This window comes from Pelodiscus sinensis, chromosome 2 (assembly GCF_052426305.1).
Source record: "Pelodiscus sinensis isolate ZL-2025 chromosome 2, ASM5242630v1, whole genome shotgun sequence".
Taxonomy (NCBI): Eukaryota; Metazoa; Chordata; order Testudines; family Trionychidae; genus Pelodiscus; species Pelodiscus sinensis.
In genome coordinates, this window is record NC_143053.1 from 1,546,070 (window position 1) to 1,571,142 (window position 25,073).

A 25,073-nucleotide genomic window follows, 5' to 3' on the forward strand; every position below is an offset into this window, starting at 1 on the left:
AGCAGAGCAGAGCCCCCAGCTCGATCAGACGGGAGACGAAGAATTCTCAATGGAATTGATGCCCCCTCCAGTGCCACGGCCCCTTCTCGGGTCCCCTCCAGTGCCACGGCCCCTTCTCGGGTCCCCTCCAGTGTCACGGCCCCTTCTCGGGTCCCCTCCAGTGCCACGGCTCCTTCTTAGGCCCCCTCCAGTGCCACGGCCCCTTCTCGGGTCCCCTCCAGTGCCACGGCCCCTTCTCGGGTCCCCTCCAGTGCCACGGCCCCTTCTCGGGTCCCCTCCAGTGCCACGGCCCCTTCTCGGGTCCCCTCCAGTGCCACGGCCCCTTCTCAGGGCCCCTCCAGTGCCACAGCCCCTTCTCAGGGCCCCTCCAGTGCCACGGCCCCTTCTCGGGTCCCCTCCAGTGCCACGGCCCCTTCTCGGGTCCCCTCCAGTGCCACGGCCCCTTCTCGGGTCCCCTCCAGTGCCACGGCTCCTTCTCAGGGCCCTCCAGTGCCACGGCCCCTTCTCAGGGCCCCTCCAGTGCCACGGCCCCTTCTCGGGTCCCCTCCATTGCCACGACCCCTTCTCAGGGCCCTCCAGTGCCACGGCCCCTTCTCGGGTCCCCTCCAGTGCCACGGCCCCTTCTCAGGGCCCTCCAGTGCCACGGCCCCTTCTCGGGTCCCCTCCAGTGCCACGGCCCCTTCTCAGGGCCCTCCAGTGCCACGGCCCCTTCTCGGGTCCCCTCCAGTGCCACGGCCCCTTCTCAGGGCCCCTCCAGTGCCACGGCCCCTTCTCGGGTCCCCTCCATTGCCACGACCCCTTCTCAGGGCCCTCCAGTGCCACGGCCCCTTCTCAGGTCCCCTCCATTGCCACGACCCCTTCTCAGGGCCCCTCCAGTGCCACGGCCCCTTCTCGGGTCCCCTCCATTGCCACGACCCCTTCTCAGGGCCCCTCCAGTGCCACGGCCCCTTCTCTGTCCCCCTCCATTGCCACGACCCCTTCTCAGGGCCCCTCCAGTGTCACGGCCCCTTCTCGGGTCCCCTCCAGTGCCACGGTCCCTTCTCGGGTCCCCTCCAGTGCCACGACCCCTTCTCTGGGCCCCTCTACTGCATCTTGTCCCTCCCAGGGCTGTAGCACTTACAGCTCATGGTCACACAGGGAGCCCACGGGCCTGTGTCCTATCAGGCATTAGCTTCAGCCTGTGCCCCGAAGGCCTGAGCTGTCCTGTGGTACCCCATGTAGCGGGAGCTGAGAAGGAGGGTTCCGGGGGAGCTGCGAGCAGTGACCCAGCAGAATAGCTCCATGAGCAACAGACCCCAGTACCGGCCCACAGATGGGCCCTGGCCCCCTGCTGGCATCTAGAGCTACGTCTAGACTGCATCCCTCTGCCAATGCAAATCAAGCACGTTGAAATTGCTAATTAAGCCAGGATTTAAATATCCTGCACCTCATTAGCATAAACATGGCCACTGCTTTTTTTTGAAACAGAGTTTTTTCGAAACCCCCCCAGCAGTCTAGACACAGCTCTGTCAAAAATAAACCCTTTTTCGACAGATCCTGTATTCCTCGAATAAGGAGGTTTACAGGAGCTTTCGAAAAAGGGTTTATTTTCGACAGAGCTGTGTCTAGACTGCTGTTTTTCTTCAAAAAAACTCCGTTTCGGAAAAAAAACGGTGGCCATGTTTATGCTAATGAGGCACAGGATATTTAAATCCCGACTTCGTTAGCCTAATCTACAGCTCTCTGTTGACAGAGTGGTACAGTCTAGCCACACCCTAGGGGTCCCGTGGGGAGTCGGGCAAACATCCCCTACGGCAGCAGCATCAGACCCAGGCGCACTGGTGTTCGGTCTGCCCCGTGGGGGAGGTGCCAGGCCCCGGGCTTGCTGGGGAGGGTCTGGTGAGGAGCAGGGGAGAATGCTGCAGGGTGTTGGACAAGGGATGGGGGGATCGAGTGCCGTGTAGTGTCCCTCGCTCCCCGACTGAGCCAGGGCCGTGCCTTGTCTGGCTCCCAAGCAGAGAAGCTTTTTGTTGTCCCTGGCCCTGACCTCGGGACACAAACCGGCCAGCCCCCAAAGCAAGCCCTGAGGACGCTCCGGCCCTCCTCACCCACCCATGCTGGCGAGCGGGCTGCGGGGGGGCACCCCAGGGTCCGGGGAGATGCCAGGGCAACCTCTCCGCTGGGAAAGGAACTCGATCCTAGTGCTGTGTCAGCCCCGATCTGCCGCTCACCAGGCGCCTCCTCGTTCCCTCCTCCTCTCCTTGCCTCCACCACTGACTCTGCGACGCAGGGAGGGACAGTGCCCCCCGGGACACAGCTGGCCCCCGCCCAGCCGCGTTGCAGGGCCCGGCCGCCGGACTAACTTCACCTGCCTCCCGCCATGTCACTGGGCGAGGGCCCCTCCTGCCCCGAGTCCTGGCGCCTGGCCCCGGGCTCGTGGCGTTGCCCCCGCGGAGGCAGCTCTCTGAGCTGAGCAGGGCGATAGGAAGGGAGCAGGCGCTCGCTGCCGCACCCCCGGGGCGACGGGAGGGCTGATCGATTTGCTCTGGGCTGCAGTAACTGAGAGCTCGGGCTCCCTTCTCTCAGCCTCTCAGCCTGGCCAGGCTGCACCCAGGCCCGGTGTCGCCTGCTTCCCCGTCGCTGCCCTTCAGCAGCTCCCAGTCGCCCGGGGGAGAAGAGAGGGAGCCGCCCCCTTTGCTGGCTCCGGTGTGAGCGCTGGCAGGTGAATGGGTCAGGGCGGGAGGCCTTGCCCACGTGCGTCTTGCGCAGGGAGCAGGGGCAGCCGCCGAGCTCGCAGCAAGTGGCAGCTGCACAGACAGACCCGAGGGCCCAAACAGGTGGAAGGTCGAGCAGGGTTCGGCGGGTGGTGCATTCCATGCACCTGTAACCCGCACACCTAGTGTGGGCCACTGGCCAGCGCGGTGGCACATAGACAGCGAGAGGTAAGGACAAGGGAGCTCTGCAGCCCGGCCTGGGCACCAGCTGCCTTTTAGCTCAGGCACTAGAGGCGCCTGCACTAAGCTCCAAGGTCCCAGGTTTGAATCCGTCTGGTGGCGGTTAAACACCCACCTCAGAGACAGGCGGCTCGGGCTGATGTCTGTAGAAGCCCAGCTTCCACCAGAACCGGGTGTTCCCACAACAGAACCCCAGTCAGCGTGCCCTCACTCGGGCATCGGTGCCAGCTTCCTGGCTGCTCTGGGGCTGGAGCACCCTCAGGGAAAAACTGGTGGGTGCTCCATGCCCACTGGCGACCATTGCTCCTCCCGCCCATCCACCAACACCCCGCCGACCAGCTCCCCACCTCCTGTAAAACAGCTGTTTGGCGGCGTTTGGGACGCTCTAGTGATGGAGGGGGAGAAGCAGGGACGGGCGTCTGCAGGGGGAGGAGACAGAGCAGAGGCCTGGGGAAAGGGGCGGGATGGGGCCGGTGGAGCAGGAGTGGGAAGGGGGTGGAGCAGGGGCATAAAGGGGTGGGGAAGGCGTGGGCTAGGGTGGACGGAGCAGGGCTGGAGTGGGGGTGTGGCGAGGAGTTACACCCCCCCGCTGGAGGAGAACTCAGTTCCGATAATTTCTAAGGCGCCGGGAAGCACCCAGCCCTGCGGCTCGGAGCAGCGGCTGCCGTTCCTGCGGGCACTGCGGGGGGCAGCTCTGAGAGTCTGGAGGGAAAGGGGTGGCGGGCCAAGAGAATTGCTCCTGGAAGCAGAACACGGTGATGTAGCCCTGGGAGACATCAGATTCTGCTCCCTGGAGCTCCAGCGGCTCCGTCTCACGCCCTCGCGCCGGGGAAGCAAACGCTGCCAATCCCCAGCGCCCGGCGCGTCTGTGGGGGGCTCGAGGGAAGGAGCCGGGGAGACCCCAGGGGAACGCTGGGCTGTCGCCGGCATGTCGGCAGGGGCCGGTCGCCAAAGCTCCTGGCTTCACACGCTCATCTGCTAAGGAGCAAAGTCCTAAGTTGACTTGCGCGCGACCCGGGCGCTGCCGGGCAGCGTGGGAATGCCGGGGACCTGCACGCGCCAGCACAAGGGGCACTCTCTGGCCAGCCGTGGGGCCACGGCAGCGGCGAGGCAGCCGCCCTGTGTGAGATGGTTGGGTTTCACGAGGATCGTGCAGAACACGGCTGCACCCACGGTGGCACGCCCCACACGCCGTGCGAAGTGGCCGAGGGAGCTGTCTCATGGAAGCCGAGGCCCGGCTGGCTCTGTCCGTGCAGCCCACGGGTGAGGAGGCCACCCTGGGCCGCGGCCGTGAGGGTGGATGCCCGGTGTCCCGGTGTCAGAGAGCCGGGTGGGGGAGAGGATGTGGGTTTTCTCACGAGCCTGCCGTGCCCGTGGGCGAAGACACTGCACAGCCACAGCCCACGGAAGGGCCACTGGGCACCCTGGGACGGAACCAGCGGGCGTCGCCATAGACCCACAGTTCGTTTGCCCTGCCCCTGCCTTCTGGCGCCGGCTCGCCGCTGACTGGCTTCCTGGGGCCTTGCAGATCACAGCAAGGAGACGCTGGAGCGCACCGTGGGGGAAATCGCCTTCCAGCTGGACCGCCGGATCCTCTCCAACGTCTTCCCCGAGCGCACGCGGCTCTACGGCTTCACCGTCGACAACATCCTCGACAAGATCAAAAAGGTAGGAGCGCGGCGGAGGGTGGGTGCGCCGGGCACGCAGCTGCTGCGCCTCCTCCCCCACCCGCCCCCAGCTCTGGGCTAGAGCTGGGCCTGGGGGCTAATCTGGGCGGGGCAGGGGCCACCTGGGATCCACGTCCAGCCCGCGGGGAGCTCAGCAGTCCAGCAGCAGCCTGGCACGGCAGGGGGACCCCACGGCACCCCAGCCCCCAGGCCAGGTGGGCAGAGGACCCGGGAGGGACATTACGCACCCCTGGAAGGGGCTGAGACGCCAGCAGCCCTTCTCCCTCCGGGCCCCCAGGAGCGTCGGGTTTGGCTGGTGCTGCCAGGGGGGACTCAGCCGGGCCCTGCAGGTGCGGTGCCCGGCCTCATCCAGACCCTGGGAGAGAAGTTGCCTCCTGTGGTCTGTGGGCAGGGCGGGGGGGACTAGTAGAGGGTGCCAAGCCACCCCGGCGCTGCCCCGTGCAGACAGGCCCCTTGGCTCCGGGCTGCAGGCAGGTCTGAGGCGTTCCTGGATGTTCATGGGAACAGGCTGGTCCTGGTTGCACCCGCTGGTGTGAGCGGGCCCTGGATGCGGAGCAGAGGGGCCACGGGAGGTCGAATGAAGGCTCCGGCTGCTCAGTGCCTAGGCTGCCCCCGTGCGTGTGACCGGTGTGTGCAGTTATGGCTCCGGGCTCTGGACTCGCAGTGACTTAGAGCCAGCGAGGGTCCCTGCAGCCCGTGGAGAGCGGCGCACAGAGCGGGCGGGCCCGCGAGCTGGCGCGGGCATGGCCCCCTTCCCCAGATGAATGGCCACGCCCGCGCCAGCTCACGATCCCACCGCACCGTGCGCTGCTCTCCATGGGGCTGCAGGACCACACCTCGGTATCCACGTGTCTTCGGTTACAGGCCGTGACAGCACCTTGGGGAGCCCCCACCCTGCTGTGACGGACCGGGCCAGGTCTGGGCACCGCTCAGGGCGAATCGCTCAAACCCAGGTCTCCCTACGGCCCCCGACTGGAGACCTTCCCAACAGGCCACACTCCAGCCCCACCGAGCGCTCCAGCTGCCAGTCCCAGCGGGAACCTCACGAGCAAACCCCCTCGGACACCCAAGCTCTCCCTGTGCCCCCCCAGCCCCGGGCCTGACGGGGGGGGGGTTCTAGAACCCAGTCCCACCTACCCGGACGGGTTCTCCGGGTCCCAAGGAACCAGCCCCAGATCCCCGGTCAGTTCCCACGCTGGATCTTCCCCACGAGATCACGCTGGGCCCGTCCTTTAGCATCCACCCCCTGAGGGGTTATTAACGAGAGAGAGGGAAGGCGGGACTGAGGCTGTGAAGGCGAATCCGTCGCACGCACCAGGCACCCAGCTCTGGACGCAGGCTCTCAGCAGAGATGCTACAAGCTGCCGGCTTAGCAGTGTCTGGTGCCCATCCTGTGCCAGGGCGGGTCGGCCTCCTTCCCGCTCGCTGCCCCGCAAGGCTGCACCTGGGATCAGGAGCGAGATTACAGCCGAGACGGAGACGCCTCCTGGCACGTCTGTGTCTCTGGGGTCTCCCAGACTGGAGCGGGTCACAAGGCCAAGTGACTGGTCTGTTTCACATGGCGGCAGCCATTACGCCCTGGCTGGTTCGCCTGTTCCCAGACGCCTCCCTCAGGTGTGAATCGGCCTCACCGAGAGCCAGTGTCCCTGGGGCCGGGCTAGTTCGCACAGTCACTGACTGGACAGCCCCTCCCTAACCCATCCCCACACCTCCCCTCACACACCCCAGTGTTTCCTGTGCCCCCCCCGGCCCCCTTACACAGGGGAGAGGTGATAACCCATCCCCCACCTCCCCCACACACCCCAGTGTTTCCTGTGCCCCCCAGCCCTCCTTACACAGGGGAGAGGTTATAACCCATCCCCCACCTCCCCTCAGACACCCCAGTGCTCCCTGTGCCCCCCCACCTGCCCTGTGCCCCCCCACCCCCCTTACACAGGGGAGAGGTTATAACCCATCCCCCACCTCCCCTCACACACCCCAGCGCTCCCTGTGCCCCCCCAGCCCCACCGCACACAGGAGAGAGCTTATAACCCCTCCCCTACCTCCCCTCAGACACCCCAGTGCGCCCTGTGCCCCCCAGCCCCCTTCACACAGGGGAGAGGTTATAACCCATCCCCCACCTCCCCTCAGACACCCCAGTGCTCCCTGTGCCCCCCAGCCCCCTTACACAGGGGAGAGGTTATAACCCATCCCCCCACCTCCCCTCAGACACCCCAGTGCTCCCTGTGCCCCCCAGCCCCCCTTACACAGGGGAGAGGTTATAACCCATCCCCCCACCTCCCCTCAGACACCCCAGTGCTCCCTGTGCCCCCCAGCCCCCCTTACACAGGGGAGAGGTTATAACCCATCCCCCACCTCCAAACAGGCTCTCTCAGTCCCAAAGGACCAGCCACAGTCCCAGGTCAATTTGCACCTCGGCTCTTACCCCAAGAGCTCGCTGGGCCCGTCCTGTAGCATGTGACCCCTAGAAGTTCGTTAGTGAAGGAAAGAGACGGCGGCGAGTGAGACGTCCAGGGAACACGTCACACACCTCAGTCCCCAGGTGCCTGGGGCAGGCTCTGCGCAGGGATGGGACGCGCTGCCACACAACGGTCTCTGGGACACGTCCTGTGACTCCTTCGCTCTCCTGGGCGCGGGGGCTCCCAAAGCGGGCTGGTCACATGACCCGCAAACCGGTCTGTGTCCTTCTGGGCCTGGAGTCCCCGGGGGAGCATCTCAGGCCAGGGCCACTCTGGGCTCCCCAGGTGTCCACTGGCGCCCCCCCAAGAGCCAGTGTCTAGTTGGTCAACACCTGCCGCTGTCTCCCAGCCAGAGAACAAGAGCAATAGCCGTGCAAAGTCACAGTCCCACTTGCCACATGCCAGCCACACGCCAGCCACACGCGTACGGGAGAACCTAGGCAGTCGGCACAGCCGGACTCCTTCAGCGCCTCCCGCAGCCTCTCTGCACCGCATCCGGCGCACACCAGCAGGTGCAACCGGGACCAGCCTGCTCCCACGAACATCCAGCCACGTGACACGGGGCCAGTGCGGAGCCGCCCAGGCTACTCACGGGCCGGCCCTGAGCAGGAACCTGCAGGAAAGTCTCCTGAGCATCGGGCGCCTTAGCAAGGGGGCAGTTTCTCGGGGGCAGGGACAGGAAGCCCTGGGCTCAGCACTCACAGCCAGAGCTGCCCCCTGGGATCCGGCCAGGCTGCCTGGGTGGGACGGGTAGTGACAGGGCATTTCCACCACATGTGCCTGGAGCTTGTGACTGCCCTTCCATCCCCTGGACATGATCCAGGGACACAGGCCCTGTCGCAGCGAGGCACCCCCATGCCAGCCCCAGCTTCCAGCTCCCCCCAGGGCACCTCCTATTCCAGCCCCAGCTGCCGGCTCCCCCCAGGGCACCCCCCATGTCAGCCCCAGCTGCCGGCTCCCCCCAGGGCACCCCTATGCCAGCCCCAGCTGCCAGCTCTCCCCAGGACACCCCCCATGCCAGCGCCAGCTGCCGGCTCCCCCCTAAGACACCCCCCATGTCAGCCCCAGCTTCCAGCTCCCCCCAGGGCACCCCCTATGCCAGCCCCAGCTGCTGGCTCCTCACCAGGTTGCCCCAAAGCTGAGCCTGTCACAAAGGGGGGGCAGCTCCTCCCCCAAGGGGCACGTGCCCACCTGGAACTGCCCAGTTGACTCTCCAAGGGACGGTCCCTCATCCCGCTTCAGAGGCCTTCTAAGGGCTTGGACGCCCCGCCGTGCCGTGGCAGCGAGTCCCTCGGGCTGACGGGGTTGGGCTGATTCCGGTCTCCTCTCCCCTGCCCCCGAGGGAACGGTAACTGGGGATTCTGACCGAGGCTGCCCGGCCCCCCTCACACCGCTCCTCCTTTCCCAGGTTTGCACCGACCCCCTCACGGGCGCGATGGATGAGGAGCAGTGCTCACAGCTGAACCAGCGTTGCCAGGATGTAATGAGCCGCCTCCAAAATGTGGGGTATGACCCGGAATCGTTCCCCGCCTTCACCGAGTACATCGTGAACACCTACGGCATTCTGCGGGACCGGCCGGAGCTGGCCACCGCCGCCAGCGCCAACTACAACGACATCAACTTCCTGCGCAGAGTGGTGGTGGACACGGTACCCGACAGGTTCCGGGGGAGTGTCCTCATCCTGCTGGAATGCCTGGCCCTGCTGGCCAGAGACGACGGCAAGCCCTTGTTCATCTGGTGAGCCGCGCCCGCCTGCCCGTGCACCTCACGGACCCATTAAACGTGCAGCAAAAGGCCGCCCGCCCTGGAGAGTCCTTCGTGGGAGAACCAAGGAACATTCGAGAGCCCTCGTCTCCCAGCGGTGCCACGGTCCTGCCTGCAGCGGCCCTGTTGGGGCAGGGCCAGCCCGAGCTACACATGTTCTCCCAGCATGCCTGCCCAGGGCCCCCACAAACACCCCCCAGGGCAGATGTAGTCAGGCCTGGCCACTGTCCCAGTTCCCTGCTGTGGCCGCGGTGGCCGGGTCAGCCTGCGGGTCTGGTGCAAAGTGCTGCCCCTAGGAGGGATCTGGGAACTGCTCCCCAGATGCTGGTGTCACAGGACATAGCTGGGCAGCTGGCATGGGGCATGTGCCATGCTAAAGGGCCTCTTGTCTGTGCCCACCGAGGGACCTCGGCTCAAAGCTACCAGCTGCTGGCAGCACAGGTTCCCTGCTGTGGGTGCCACAAGCCCAGCTCCTTCCCACTGCAGGCCAGCTATTGTCTCAGTAGGATGCAGGGACACCTGGGGACAGGGGAGGAGGAGGTGGCTGAGTGGGGTGCAGGGACACATGGGGACAGGGGAGGAGGAGGTGGCTGAGTGGGGTGCAGGGACACATGGGGACAGGGGAGGAGGTGGCTGAGTGGGGTGCAGGGACACATGGGGACAGGGGAGGAGGTGGCTGAGTGAGGTGCAGGGACACATGGGAACAGAGGAGGAGGTGGCTGAGAGGGGTGCAGGGACACATGGGAACAGAGGAGGAGGTGGCTGAGTGGGGTGCAGGGACACATGGGGACAGGGGAGGAGGAGGTGGCTGAGTGGGGTGCAGGGACACATGGGGACAGGGGAGGAGGAGGTGGCTGAGTGGGGTGCAGGGACACATGGGGACAGGGGAGGAGGAGGTGGCTGAGTGGGGTGCAGGGACACATGGGGAAAGGGGAGGAGGTGGCTGAGTGGGGTGCAGGGACACATGGGGAAAGGGGAGGAGGTGGCTGAGTGAGGTGCAGGGACACATGGGGACAGGGGAGGAGGTGGCTGAGAGGGGTGCAGGGACACATGGGGACAGGGGAGGAGGTGGTTGAGTGGGGTGCAGGAACACATGGGGATGGGAGGAGGTGGCTGAGTGCAGTGCAGGAACAAATGGGGACAGGGGAGGAGGTGGCTGAGTGAGGTGCAGGGACACATGGGGACAGGGGAGGAGGTGGCTGAGTGGGGTGCAGGGACACATGGGGACAGGGGAGGAGGTGGCTGAGTGGGGTGCAGGGACACATGGGGACAGGGAAGGAGGGGTGGCTGAGTGGGGTGCAGGGACACATGGGAACAGGGGAGGAGGTGGCTGAGTGAGGTGCAGGGACACATGGGGACAGGGGAGGAGGTGGCTGAGTGGGGTGCAGGGACACATGGGGACAGGGGAGGAGGTGGCTGAGTGGGGTGCAGGGACACATGGGGACAGGGGAGGAGGTGGCTGAGTGGGGTGCAGGGACACATGGGGACAGGGGAGGAGGAGGTGGCTGAGTGGGGTGCAGGGACACATGGGGAAAGGGGAGGAGGTGGCTGAGTGGGGTGCAGGGACACATGGGGAAAGGGGAGGAGGTGGCTGAGTGAGGTGCAGGGACACATGGGGACAGGGGAGGAGGTGGCTGAGAGGGGTGCAGGGACACATGGGGACAGGGGAGGAGGTGGTTGAGTGGGGTGCAGGAACACATGGGGATGGGAGGAGGTGGCTGAGTGCAGTGCAGGAACAAATGGGGACAGGGGAGGAGGTGGCTGAGTGAGGTGCAGGGACACATGGGGACAGGGGAGGAGGTGGCTGAGTGGGGTGCAGGGACACATGGGGACAGGGGAGGAGGTGGCTGAGTGGGGTGCAGGGACACATGGGGACAGGGAAGGAGGGGTGGCTGAGTGGGGTGCAGGGACACATGGGAACAGGGGAGGAGGTGGCTGAGTGAGGTGCAGGGACACATGGGGACAGGGGAGGAGGTGGCTGAGTGGGGTGCAGGGACACATGGGGACAGGGGAGGAGGTGGCTGAGTGGGGTGCAGGGACACATGGGGACAGGGGAGGAGGTGGCTGAGTGGGGTGCAGGGACACATGGGGACAGGGGAGGAGGAGGTGGCTGAGTGGGGTGCAGGGACACATGGGGACAGGGGAGGAGGTGGCTGAGTGGGGTGCAGGGACACATGGGGATGGGAGGAGGTGGCTGAGTGGGGTGCAGGGACACATGGGGATGGGAGGAGGTGGCTGAGTGCGGTGCAGGGACACATGGGGACAGGGGAGGAGGTGGCTGAGTGCAGTGCAGGGACACATGGGGACAGGGGAGGAGGTGGCTGAGTGCAGTGCAGAGACACATGGGGACAGGGGAGGAGGTGGCTGAGTGCAGTGCAGGGACACATGGGGACAGGGGAGGAGGTGGCTGAGTGGGGTGCAGGGACACATGGGGAAAGGGGAGGAGGTGGCTGAGTGCAGTGCAGGGACACATAGGGACAGGGGAGGAGGTGGTTGAGTGCAGTGCAGGGACACATAGGGACAGGGGAGGAGGTGGCTGAGTGCAGTGTAGGGACACATGGGGACAGGGAAGGAGGGGTGGCTGAGTGGGGTGCAGGAACAAATGGGGACAGGGGAGGAGGTGGCTGAGTGAGGTGCAGGGACACATGGGGACAGGGGAGGAGGTGGCTGAGTGGGGTGCAGGGACACATGGGGACAGGGGAGGAGGTGGCTGAGTGGGGTGCAGGGACACATGGGGACAGGGAAGGAGGGGTGGCTGAGTGGGGTGCAGGGACACATGGGAACAGGGGAGGAGGTGGCTGAGTGAGGTGCAGGGACACATGGGGACAGGGGAGGAGGTGGCTGAGTGGGGTGCAGGGACACATGGGGACAGGGGAGGAGGTGGCTGAGTGGGGTGCAGGGACACATGGGGACAGGGGAGGAGGAGGTGGCTGAGTGGGGTGCAGGGACACATGGGGACAGGGGAGGAGGTGGCTGAGTGGGGTGCAGGGACACATGGGGATGGGAGGAGGTGGCTGAGTGGGGTGCAGGGACACATGGGGATGGGAGGAGGTGGCTGAGTGCGGTGCAGGGACACATGGGGACAGGGGAGGAGGTGGCTGAGTGCAGTGCAGGGACACATGGGGACAGGGGAGGAGGTGGCTGAGTGCAGTGCAGAGACACATGGGGACAGGGGAGGAGGTGGCTGAGTGCAGTGCAGGGACACATGGGGACAGGGGAGGAGGTGGTTGAGTGCAGTGCAGGGACACATAGGGACAGGGGAGGAGGTGGTTGAGTGCAGTGCAGGGACACATAGGGACAGGGGAGGAGGTGGCTGAGTGCAGTGCAGGGACACATAGGGACAGGGGAGGAGGTGGTTGAGTGCAGTGCAGGGACACATAGGGACAGGGGAGGAGGTGGCTGAGTGCAGTGTAGGGACACATGGGGACAGGGGAGGAGGTGGCTGAGTGGGGTGCAGGGACACATGGGGACAGGGGAGGAGGTGGCTGAGTGCAGTGCAGGGACACATGGGGACAGGGGAGGAGGTGGCTGAGTGCAGTGCAGGGACACATGGGGACAGGGGAGGAGGTGGCTGAGTGCAGTGCAGGGACACATGGGGACAGGGGAGGAGGTGGCTGAGTGCAGTGCAGGGACACATGGGGACAGGGGAGGAGGTGGCTGAGTGCAGTGCAGGGACACATAGGGACAGGGGAGGAGGTGGCTGAGTGCAGTGCAGGGACACATAGGGACAGGGGAGGAGGTGGCTGAGTGCAGTGCAGGGACACATGGGGACAGGGGAGGAGGTGGCTGAGTGGGGTGCAGGGACACATAGGGACAGGGGAGGAGGTGGCTGAGTGCAGTGCAGGGACACATAGGGACAGGGGAGGAGGTGGCTGAGTGCAGTGCAGGGACACATAGGCTATGTCTACACTGGCAGGTTCTTGCACAAGAACTGGTATTCTTCCACAGAGCGTCCACACAGCCCAGCTGCTCTTGCGCAGAAAGATTTATAGTCCAGCATGGGAAGAGGGCTCCTTGCGCAGGAGCGATGCTCTTCTCTAACGAGTGCAAGCCCTTCTGCGCAAGAGGGCAGTGTGGACACGCGGCAGGGGTTCTTCTGCCAGAAACCCCTATGGCTAACATGGCCATCAGAGCTTTCTTGCGCAAGAGAGCAGCCATACTGCCATGGATGCTCTTGCACACAAGCACATGGCTGTGTGGATGTGTTCTTGTGCAAGAGTTCTTCCACAAGAGCCCGCCAGTGTAGACACAGCCATCGGGTATGGGGGGAGAGACACAGCTGAATGGAACTGCAGGGACACAAGTATCCAAGGGTCTGTCTACACTACCACTCTAGTCCGAACTAGCGGGGTATGTAGTCATGCACAGTTGCAAATGAAGCCCGGGATTTGAATTTCCCAGGCTTCATTTGCATGAAGCCGGCCAGCGCCATTTTTAAATGCCGGCTAGTTCGGACCCCGAGCCGCGCGGCTACACGCTGCACGGACTAGCTAGTTGGGATTAGGCTTCTAATCGAACTATCTGTACGCCTCGTTCCACGGTGCCTTGGGGTCATTGCGGGTCATGAAAACATCCGCGCAGAGCGCAGCGGCAGTCAAAAAACAAACAGAATGTTGGGAGTCATTAAAAAAGGGATAAAGAATAAGACAGAGAAGAGCTTATTGCCTCTGTATAAACCTTGGGACGCCCACAGCTTGAATCCTGTGTACAGACGTGGTCACCTCATCTCATATAAGATCTCTTGGCATTGGAAAAGGTTCAGAAAAGGGCAACTAAAATGCTGAGGGGTTTGGAACAGGTCTCACATGAAGAGAGATTAAAAAGACTGGGACTTTTCAGCTTAGAAAAGAGGGGCAAAGGGGGGATAGGACAGAGGTCTATACAATCATGAGTGGTGTGGAAAAAGCAAATAAGGAAAAGTTATTTACTTGTTCCCACAATGTAAGAACTAGGGGTCACCACATGAAATGAACAGGCAGCAGGTTTAAAACAAACAAAAGGAAGTTTTTCTTCACTCAGAGCACAGTTAACCTGTGGAACTCCTTGCCAGAGGATGCAGTGAAGGCTAGAACTTTAATAGGGTTCAAAAAAGAGCTAGATAGATGCATGGAGGTTAGGTCCATCAATGGCTGTTAGCCAGGATGGGTAGGAATGGTGTCCCTGCCTCTGTTTCTCTGGAGGTGGGAAACAGGGGAGGGATTCCCTGTTGTGTTCCCTCCCTCTGGGGCACCTGGTATTGGCCACTGTTGGCAGACAGGACTCTGGGCCGGATGGACCTGTAGTCTGACCCGGCCTGGCTGTGCTTACACACAGAGGCCAGTAGGGGTCGCCCACTGCCCAACCTAGCGCCCAGCAAGGTCCGGACGCGGCACACCTGCTGGGGATTTCCTTCTGGCCCTGCGCCCCGGGCGGGCTGCCTTCATGTCGCTGGTCGGTGTTACCCCGTCGACCCCGGCTCATGTCTGCCTGGCCAGGGCCTTCATCCCATGTGCTCAGTCCTGAGGTCGGCCTGGCGCGGCTGCGCCCGCCCCCAGCCTGTGGCCACAGGGAGGAGTGGGCACATGGCGGCTCTTCTGGGTGCCGAGGACATGCCCTTGCCCAGGCCCTGTGGCCAGTCTCCTGCCGGAGGTCGGGAGCCCCAGGCTCTGTCCCCGAGCGCGGCTCTGTCCCCATTCACCCATCCACGCGCCACCTGGCAGCCAGCGAGGGCCCCCTCTCTGCAGGGACCCCGCCCAGCCTCTGGGATGGAGCATCAGGTGGAGAGGCCCACCTACTCGGCTCTGGGAGTCACCCTGCTGCCAAAGCCACAGCTGAATGGCCGGCAGACCCACAGGGCCTGGCTGCAGCTCCCTCGCTCCTGCCCCCCTCGCCGTGCAAACCCCCCGTCTCATTTCAGACCCGCTGGGGCCAGCCCCCTTGGGATGCCCCATTCCTTGCCTCGGCCTGGAGGCACCAAGAGATTTTGACTCCTCACTCCCCTGGGTTTCAAAAGCAGCCAGAAGCCTAAATAGCTAAAACCGGGCAGGCCCTCCCCATCCCAAAGGGCCCCACAGTGCCAGGTCGATGTACCCCTCAGATCTCACCCCACAGGGCCCGACGGGACCGTCCTGTAGCACCCGACGCCTGGAGGGTATCAACAAAAGAAAAAGAGCAAAGGCTGAAAATAAAATTGTTAAAGAACTGGACCTCTGGGACCATGGTGGGAACTTTGGGACTGCGGGAACCTGTTCTGGGTGGGGGGATGGATTATCACCTCTCCCCTGTGTGCGGTGGGGCTGGGGGGCACAGGGAGCACTGGGGTGTCTGAGGGGAGGTGGGGGATGGATTATCACCTCTCCCCTGTGTGCGGTGGGGCTGGGGGGCACAGGGAGCACTGGGGTGTCTGAGGGGAAGTGGGGGGGATGAGTTATAACCTCTCCCCTGTGTAAGAGGGGCTGGGGGGGCACAGGGAGCATTGGGGTGTCTGAGGGGAGGTGGGGGATGGGTTATAACCTCTCCCCTGTGTAAGGGAGGGCTGGAGGGCACAGGGAGCACTGGGGTGTCTGAGGGGAGGTGGGGGATGGGTTAGAATCATAGAATCATAGGACTGGAAGGGACCTCAAGAGGTCATCGAGTCCAGCCCCCCGCCCTCAAGGCAGGACCAAGCTCCGTCTACACCATCCCTGACAGATGTCTATCTAACCTAAGGAAGGTGGGGGATGGGTTATAACCTCTCCCCTGTGTAAGGGGAGTCTGGGGGGCACAGGGAGCACTGGGGTGTCTGAGGGGAGGTGGGGGATGGGTTATAACCTCTCCCCTATGTAAGAGGGGCTGGGGGGGCACAGGGAGCACTGGGGTGTCTGAGGGGAGGTGGGGGATGGGTTATAACCTCTCCCCTGTGTAAGGGGGCTGGGGGGCACAGGGAGCACTGGGGTGTCTGAGGGGAGGTGGGGGATGGGTTATAACCTCTCCCCTGTGTGGGAGGGTCTGGGGGGCACAGGGAGCACTGGGGTGTCTGAGGAAAGGTGGGGGGATGGGTTATAATCTCTCCCCTGTGTAAGGGGAGTCTGGGGGGCACAGGGAGCACTGGGGTGTGTGAGGGGAGGTGGGGGATGGGTTATCACCTCTCCCCTGTGTGGGAGGGTCTGGGGGGCACAGGGAGCACTGGGGTGTCTGAGGGGAGGTGAGGGATGGGTTATAACCTCTCCCCTGTGTGGGAGGGTCTGGGGGGCACAGGGAGCACTGGGGTGTCTGAGGGGAGGTGGGGGATGGGTTATAACCTCTCCCCTGTGTCAGGGGGGCTGGGGGGCACAGGGAGCACTGGGGTGTCTTAGGGGAAGGGGGGGGATGGGTTATAACCTCTCCCCTGTGTAAGGGGGGGCTGGGGGGCACAGGGAGCACTGGGGTGTCTTAGGGGAAGTGGGGGGGATGGGTTATAACCTCTCCCCTGTGTAAGGAGGGGCTGGGGGGCACAGGGAGCACTGGGATGTTTGAGGGGAAGTGGGGGGGATGGGTTATAACCTCTCCCCTGTGTAAGGGGGGCCTGGGGGGCACAGGGAGCACTGGGGTGTCTGAGGGGAGGTGGGGGATGGGTTATAACCTCTCCCCTGTGTAAGGAGGGGCTGGGGGGCACAGGGAGCACTGGGATGTTTGAGGGGAAGTGGGGGGGATGGGTTATAACCTCTCCCCTGTGTGGGAGGGTCTGGGGGGAGCAGGGAGCGCTGGGGTTTCGAGGGGATTTGCTGGGGAAGCTCCTTGCTGCCAGGGGGCAGCCGACGTGCTCGGTGGGGCTGGGCTGGTGCTGTGTGGGAAGGAGTACAGGCTGGGGCTCCCTGGAGCTCCAGCGGCTCCGTCTCACGCCCTCGCGCCGGGGAAGCAAACGCTGCCAATTCCCAGCGCCCGGCGCGTCTGTGGGGGACTCGAGGGAAGGAGCCGGGGAGACCCCAGGGGAACGTTGGGCTGTCCCCGGCATGTCGGCAGGGGCCGGTCGCAGCGCCAAAGCTCCTGGCTTCACACGCTCAGTTGTTAAGGAAAAAAGTCCAAGTTCTCGACTTGCGCGCGACCCCGGGCGCTGCTGGGCAGCGTGGGAATGCCGGGGACCTGCACGCGCCAGCACAAGGGGCACTCTCTGGCCAGCCGTGGGGCCACGGCAGCGGCGAGGCGGCCGCCCTGTGTGAGACGGTTGGGTTTCACGAGGATCGTGCAGGACACGGCTGCACCCACGGTGGCGCCCCACACGCCGTGCGAAGTGGCCGAGGGAGCTGTCTCATGGAAGCCGAGGCCCGGCTGGCTCTGTCCGTGCAGCCCACGGGCCCGTGACGTGGCCACAGTGGACCTCAGGGGCTGCCCAGCCCCACCAGGGGAGGTCGGCTGTGAAGCTGCAGATCAGCGTGTGCACAATGGCCGCTAGGGGCAGGGGCCTCGTGCCCGTGACACGCTCCATTTCTGGAGGTGCCCTCGCACGAGGAAATCAGTGGGGTTCCCTCCGCGTGGCCAAGGGTCCTGGGGATCCTCCCTTTGTCTCCAGTCCACTCCTCACTCCAGAAGCAGCTTTGCTCTGAACTGGGCCCAGAGGGGTTTTCTGGCTCGGAGCTACAAATCGCCCTGGGATTGGGGCTGGTCCTTTGGGACTGGGAGAGCCTGTTCTGGGCTGGTGAGATGGGTTATAACCTCTCCCCTGTGTGAGGTGGGGCTGGGGGGGGCACAGGGAGCACTGGGGTGTCTGAGGGGAGGTGGGGGATGGGTTAGAACCTCTCCCCTGTGTAAGGGGGGCTGGGGGGGCACAGGGAGCACTGGGTGTCTGAGGGGAGGTGGGGGATGGGTTATAACCTCTCCCCTGTGTAAGGGGGGGCTGGGGGGGCACAGGGAGCACTGGGGTGTGTGAGGGGAGGTGGGGGATGGGTTATAACCTCTCCCCTGTGTGAGGTGGGGCTGGGGGGGCACAGGGAGCACTGGGGTGTCTGAGGGGAGGTGGGGGATGGGTTAGAACCTCTCCCCTGTGTAAGGGAGGCTGGGGGGCCCAGGGAGCACTGGGGTGTCTGAGGGGAGGTGGGGGATGGGTTAGAACCTCTCCCCTGGGTAAGGGGGGCTGGGGGGCACAGGGAGCACTGGGGTGTCTGAGGGGAGGTGGGGGATGGGTTATAACCTCTCCCCTGTGTGAGGTGGGGCTGGGAGGGGCACAGGAAACACTGGGGTGTCTGAGGGGAGGTGGGGGATGGGTTATCACCTCTCCCCTGTGTGAGGGGGGCTGGGGGGGCACAGGGAGCACTGGGGTGTCTGAGGGGAGGTGGGGGATGGGTTATAACCTCTCCCCTGTGTGAGGTGGGGCTGGGGGGGGGGCACAGGGAACACTGGGGTGTCCAAGGGGAGGTGGGGGATGGGTTATAACCTCTCCCCTGTGTAAGGTGGGCTGGGGGGCACAGGGAGCACTGGGGTGTGTGAGGGGAGGTGGGGGATGGGTTATAACCTCTCCCCTGTGTAAGGGGGGTTGGGGGGGCACAGGGAGCACTGGGGTGTCTGAGGGGAGGTGGGGGATGGGTTATAACCTCTCCCCTGTGTAAGGGGGGCTGGGGGGCACAGGGAGCACTGGGGTGTCTGAGGGGAGGTGGGGGATGGGTTATAACCTCTCCCCTGTGTGAGGGGGGCTGGGGGGCACAGGGAGCACTGGGGTGTGTGAGGGGAGGTGGGGGATGGGTTATAACCTCTCCCCTGTGTGAGGTGGGGCTGGGGGGGGCACAGGGAGCACTGGGGTGTCTGAGGGGAGGTGGGGGATGGGTTATAACCTCTCCCCTGTGTAAGGGGGGTTGGGGGGGCACAGGGAGCACTGGGGTGTCTGAGGGGAGGTGGGGGATGGGTTAGAACCTCTCCCCTGTGTAAGAGGGAGCTGGGGGGCACAGGGAGCACTGGGGTGTCTGAGGGGAGGTGGGGGATGGGTTATCACCTCTCCCCTGTGTGAGGAGGGCTGGGGGGGCACAGGAAACACTGGGGTGTCTGAGGGGAGGTGGGGGATGGGTTATCACCTCTCCCCTGTGTGAGGGGGGCTGGGGGGCACAGGGAGCACTGGGGTGTCTGAGGGGAGGGGGGGATGGGTTATAACCTCTCCCCTGTGTAAGGGGGCTGGGGGGACACAGGGAGCACTGGGGTGTCTGAGGGGAGGTGGGGGATGGGTTATAACCTCTCCCCTGTGTAAGGGGGCTGGGGGGACACAGGGAGCACTGGGGTGTCTGAGGGGAGGTGGGGGATGGGTTATAACCTCTCCCCTGTGTGAGGGGGGCTGGGGGGCACAGGGAGCACTGGGGTGTCTGAGGGGAGGTGGGGGATGGGTTATAACCTCTCCCCTGTGTGAGGGGAGCTGGGGGGCACAGGGAGCACTGGGGTGTCTGAGGGCAGGTGGGGGATGGGTTATAACCTCTCCCCTGTGTAAGGGGGTTGGGGGGGGCACAGGGAGCACTGGGGTGTCTGAGGGGAGGTGGGGGATGGGTTATAACCTCTCCCCTGTGTGAGGGGGGCTGGGGGGCACAGGGAGCACTGGGGTGTGTGAGGGGAGGTGGGGGATGGGTTATAACCTCTCCCCTGTGTAAGGGGGCTGGGGGGACACAGGGAGCACTGGGGTGTCTGAGGGGAGGGAGGGATGGGTTATCACCTCTCCCCTGTGTAAGGGGGCTGGGGGGACACAGGGAGCACTGGGGTGTCTGAGGGGAGGGAGGGATGGGTTATCACCTCTCCCCTGTGTAAGGGGGGCTGGGGGGCACAGGGGACACTGGGGTGTCTGAGGGGAGGTGGGGGATGGGTTATAACCTCTCCCCTGTGTGAGGGGGGTTGGGGGGGCACAGGGAGCACTGGGGTGACTGAGGGGAGGTGGGGGATGGGTTATAACCTCTCCCCTGTGTAAGGGGGCTGGGGGGACACAGGGAGCACTGGGGTGTCTGAGGGGAGGTGGGGGATGGGTTATAACCTCTCCCCTGTGTAAGGGGGCTGGGGGGCACAGGGAGCACTGGGGTGTCTGAGGGGAGGTGGGGGATGGGTTAGAACCTCTCCCCTGTGTAAAGGGGCTGGGGGGCACAGGGAGCACTGGGGTGTCTGAGGGGAGGGGGGGATGGGTTATAACCTCTCCCCTGTGTGAGGGGGGCTGGGGGGCACAGGGAGCACTGGGGTGTCTGAGGGGAGGTGGGGGATGGGTTATCACCTCTCCCCTGTGTGAGGGGGGGGGGGCACAGGGAGCACTGGCGTGTCTGAGGGGAGGGGGGGATGGGTTATCACCTCTCCCCTGTGTGAGGTGGGGGGGGCACAGGGAGCACTGGGGTGTCTGAGGGGAGGGGGGGATGGGTTATAACCTGTCCCCTGTGTGAGGGGGCCTGGGGGGCACAGGGAGCACTGGGGTGTCTGAGGGGAGGTGGGGGATGGGTTATAACCTCTCCCCTGTGTAAGGGGGGCTGGGGGGCACAGTGAGCACTGGGGTGTCTGAGGGGAGGTGGGGGATGGGTTATCACCTCTCCCCTGTATGAGGTGGGGCTGTGGGGGGGCACAGGGAGCACTGGGGTGTCTGAGGGGAGGTGGGGGATGGGTTATAACCTCTCCCCTGTGTGAGGGGGGCTGGGGGGCACAGGGAGCACTGGGGTGTCTGAGGGGAGGGGGGGATGGGTTATCACCTCTCCCCTGTGTGAGGTGGGGGGGGCACAGGGAGCACTGGGGTGTCTGAGGGGAGGTGGGGGATGGGTTATAACCTCTCCCCTGTATGAGGTGGGGCTGTGGGGGGCACAGGGAGCACTGGGGTGTCTGAGGGGAGGGGGGGATGGGTTATCACCTCTCCCCTGTGTGAGGTGGGGGGGGCACAGGGAGCACTGGGGTGTCTGAGGGGAGGGGGGGATGGGTTATCACCTCTCCCCTGTGTGAGGTGGGGGGGGCACAGGGAGCACTGGGGTATCTGAGGGGAGGGGGGATGGGTTATCACCTCTCCCCTGTATGAGGTGGGGCGGGGCACAGGGAGCACTGGGGTATCTGAGGGGAGGGGGGATGGGTTATCACCTCTCCCCTGTATGAGGTGGGGCTGCGGGGGGCACAGGGAGCACTGGGGTGTCTGAGGGGAGGTGGGGGATGGGTTAGAACCTCTCCCCTGTGTGAGGGGGGCTGGGGGGCACAGGGAGCACTGGGGTGTCTGAGGGGAGGGGGGGATGGGTTATCACCTCTCCCCTGTGTGAGGTGGGGGGGGCACAGGGAGCACTGGGGTATCTGAGGGGAGGGGGGGATGGGTTATCACCTCTCCCCTGTATGAGGTGGCGGGGGCACAGGGAGCACTGGGGTGTGTGAGGGGAGGTGGGGGATGGGTTATCACCTCTCCCCTGTGTAAGGGGGGCTGGGGGGCACAGGGAGCACTGGGGTGCCTGAGGGGAGGTGGGGGATGGGTTATAACCTCTCCCCTGTGTAAGGGGGGCTGGGGGGCACAGGGAGCACTGGGGTGTCTGAGGGGAGGTGGGGGATGGGTTATAACCTCTCCCCTGTATGAGGTGGGGCTGCGGGGGCACAGGGAGCACTGGGGTATCTGAGGGGAGGGGGGGATGGGTTATCACCTCTCCCCTGTATGAGGTGGGGCTGCGGGGGCACAGGGAGCACTGGGGTATCTGAGGGGAGGGGGGGATGGGTTATCACCTCTCCCCTGTATGAGGTGGGGCTGCGGGGGCACAGGGAGCACTGGGGTATCTGAGGGGAGGGGGGGATGGGTTATCACCTCTCCCCTGTGTGAGGGGGGCTGGGGGGCACAGGGAGCACTGGGGTGCCTGAGGGGGGTGCTTGTGTAACTTCCTCTTGGCCAGTGAGGTGCTCTGTGTCTGGTTTGGTGTCGCCGTAGACCCACGACTTGCTTGTCCTGACCCTGCCTTCAAACACCGGCTCCCTGCTAACTGGCTTCCTGGGGCCTTGCAGATCACAGCACGGAGTTGCGGGAGCGCACCGTGGGGGAAATCGCCTTCCAGCTGGAACGCCGGATCCTCTCCAACATCTTCCCTGAGCACACGCGGCTCTACGGCTTCACCGTCTACAACGTCCCCCTCAAGATCCCCCAGGTAGGAGAGAATCGGAGGGTGGCTGTGACGGCGCGTCGGGTTCCCCCGCCTCCTGCACCCCCAAAGTGGCACAAACAGACTCCCCCAGCCAGTAGAACAGGGGAGTTTATTGCTTCTCCAGGGTACAGCCCAGCACAGATGGCATCTGGTTACAGGGCAGGCCTAGGATGCCCCAGCCCCCTTGAGATGGGGGAGCCTGGGCCCCTAAATCCCAGCCCCTTGCTCAGGCTGCTTCCTCCATGATCCCCGACAGAAACTCAAACTCCCTTCCAGCTCTGCCCCCCAACCAGGGGCTGGTCTCCCCCTCCTCCCTTTTTCTCTCCCTGGGCGACTGAGCCTGGGTGTCTGGGGGTCTGTCTACACTACCACTCTAGTTCGAACTAGGGGGGGTAATGTAGTCATACGGAGTTGCAAATGAAGCCTGGGATTTGAATTTCCCGGGCTTCATTTGCATGAAGCCGGCCGGCGCCGTTTTTCAATGCCGGCTAGTTCGGACCCCGTGCCACACGGCTACACGCGGCATGGACTAGCTAGTTTGGAATAGGCTTCCTATCCGAACTAGCTGTATCCCTCGTGGAATGAGGAGTACAGCTAGTTCGTATTAGGAAGCCTAGTCCGAACTAGCTAGTTCGTGCCATGTGTAGCCACACGGCACGCAGTCCGAACAAACCGGCATTTAAAAATGGCGCCGGCCGGCTTCATGCAAATGAAGCCCGGGAAATTCAAATCCTGGGCTTCATTTGCAACTCCGGATGCCTACATTACCCCGCTAGTTCGAACTAGAGTGGTAGTGTAGACAGACCCTGGGTTAATCCACTTTTGGGAGAGTCAGTGAGAATCTCCCATCCAGCGCTGGGGGACCCCGGTCACAGAGCAGACAGCCCCCCTCTGTGCCACAGTGGGTGCACCAGGCACTGCAGGCGCCCCCCCCCCCCCCGCCCAGGTGACCAAGATCCCGTCTCTGGCAGCAGCTGACTCCCATTCAGGGGAAGGGGCCGGACCTCAGCAGTGCCCGTTGTGGTGTTTGCTGCCTCAGGGGCAGCTCCTCTAACCCTGTCACAAAGGGGGGGCAGCTCCTCCCCAAGGGGCACGTGCCCACCTGGAACTGCCCAGGGGACTCTCCAAGGGACGGTCCCTCATCCCGCTTCAGACGCCTTCTAAGGGCTTGGACGCCCCGCCGTGCCGTGGCAGCGAGTCCCTCGGGCTGACGGGGTTGGGCTGAATCCGGTCTCCTCTCCCCTGCCCCCGAGGGAACGGTAACTGGGGATTCTGACCGAGGCTGCCCGGCCCCCTCACACCGCTCCTCCTTTCCCAGGTTTGCACCGACCCCCTCACGGGCGTGGTGAATAAGGAGCAGTGCACGGAGCTGGTGCAGCGCTACATCGATGTAATGAGCCGTGTCAGAAATCTGGGGTACGACCCGGAATCGTTCCCCACCTTCACCGAGTACATCGTGAACACCTACGGCATTCTGCGGGACCGGCCGGAGCTGGCCGCCGCCACCAGCGCCAACTACAACGACATCAACTTCCTGCGCAGCGTGGTGGTGGACACGGTACCCAACAGGTTCCGGGGGAGTGTCCTCATCCTGCTGGAGTGCCTGGCCCTGCTGGCCAGAGACGACGGCAAGCCCTTGTTCATCTGGTGAGCCGCGCCCGCCTGCCCGTGCACCGCACGGACCCATTAAACGTGCAGCAAAAGGCCGCCCGCCCTGGAGAGTCCTTCGTGGGAGAACCAAGGAACATTCGAGAGCCCTCGTCTCCCAGCGGTGCCACGGTCCTGCCTGCTGCGGCCCCCTTGGGGCAATGCCCTGAGTACGCGTGTTCTCCCAGCATGCCTGCCCAGGGCCCACAAACACCCCCCAAGGGCAGATGTAGTCTGGCCTGGCCACTGTCCCAGTTCCCTGCTGTGGCCGCGGTGGCCGGGTCAGCCTGCGGGTCTGGTGCCAAGTGCTGCCCCTAGGAGCTGGGAACTGCTCCCCAGATGCCAGCGTCACAGGGTTTAGGTGGGCGGCTGGCATGGGGTCAGGCCCATTAAGGCAGGGGGTAGCCGGGCAGCTGCCCGGGGTGCCAACCTATGGGGGGCGCCTGGCTCCCAGATTGCGGCTGCAACAGCTCCCAGGGGCCACCTTGCAGTACTCGCCTGGGGTGGGGACCGTGTTAACCCCCGCAGCACAGGCCAGCAGCGCCCTCCCCCCCACGGCCGCGAGGCCCTGCACGGCCAGGCTCGGCCTGTCCCAGGCAGCCCTGGGTTGCGTGCCAGCAGTGGTAGCCGGGCCGGGCACGTGCATCCTGCCACCGCCAGCTCCGCGTGCCCTCCCCTACGTGCCAGGTGGGGGCAGAGCCACGCATGCGCCCTCCCACATGCACCAGCGCGGGGGCAAGGCCACGTATGCACCCTCTCCCAATCCGGGGCGCAATTAAACTGAATGGCTCGGTCCAGCCCTGATGGGGCATGTGCCAGGCTAAAGGGCCTCTTGTCTGAGCCCACCAAGGGACCTTGGTTCAAAGCTACCGGCTGCTGACAGCACAGGTGCCCTGCTGTGGGCACCACAAGCCCAGCTCCTTCCCACTGCAGGCCAGCTATTGTCTCAGTGAGGTGCGGGGACACATGGGGACGGGGAGGAGGCAGGTGAGGGGGGTGCAGGGACACATGGGGACGGGGAGGAGGCAGGTGAGGGGGTGCAGGGACACATGGGGACGGGGAGGAGGCAGGTGAGGGGACACATGGGGATGGGGAGGAGGCAGGTGAGGGGACACATGGGGCTGGGGAGGAGGCAGGTGAGGGGGGTGCAGGGACACATGGGGACGGGGAGGAGGCAGGTGAGGGGGGTGCAGGGACACATGGGGACGGGGAGGAGGCAGGTGAGGGGGTGCAGGGACACATGGGGACGGGGAGGAGGCAGGTGAGGGGGGTGCAGGGACACATGGGGCTGGGGAGGAGGCAGGTGAGGGGGGTGCAGGGACATATGGGGACGGGGAGGAGGCAGGTGAGGGGGGTGCAGGGACACATGGGGACGGGGAGGAGGCAGGTGAGGGGGGTGCAGGGACACATGGGGCTGGGGAGGAGGCAGGTGAGGGGACACATGGGGCTGGGGAGGAGGTGCCTGAGTGGGGTTGCAGCAGAGAGAGGGTCTCCCATTGTCAGGTGTCCAGGCCCATGGTTTCGGGCTCTCTACCGAGGACAGCACAG

The 25,073-nt window shown here is 64.6% G+C and overlaps 1 protein-coding gene across 4 annotated transcripts in view; it reads left to right on the forward strand.

Annotated features, from left to right (window-relative positions):
* The window catches only part of SPATC1 (spermatogenesis and centriole associated 1), a 64,987-nt gene extending 41,402 nt beyond the window's left edge, over nucleotides 1–23,585 (forward strand). For 2 of the 4 annotated variants that reach the window (XM_075918648.2, XM_075918651.2), the window contains exons 4-5: nucleotides 4,462–4,601; nucleotides 8,489–8,876. In XM_075918648.2, the coding sequence (XP_075774763.1) occupies nucleotides 4,462–4,601; nucleotides 8,489–8,821 (473 nt within the window). In that variant the 3' untranslated portion in view covers nucleotides 8,822–8,876. Of the gene's footprint in view, nucleotides 1–2,565; nucleotides 2,702–4,461; nucleotides 4,602–8,488; nucleotides 8,877–21,741; nucleotides 21,882–23,196 lie in introns of those variants that run through there. The other 2 variants (XM_075918650.2, XM_075918649.2) reach the window with 2 other exon arrangements.
* The last annotated feature ends 1,488 nt before the right edge of the window (nucleotides 23,586–25,073 follow it).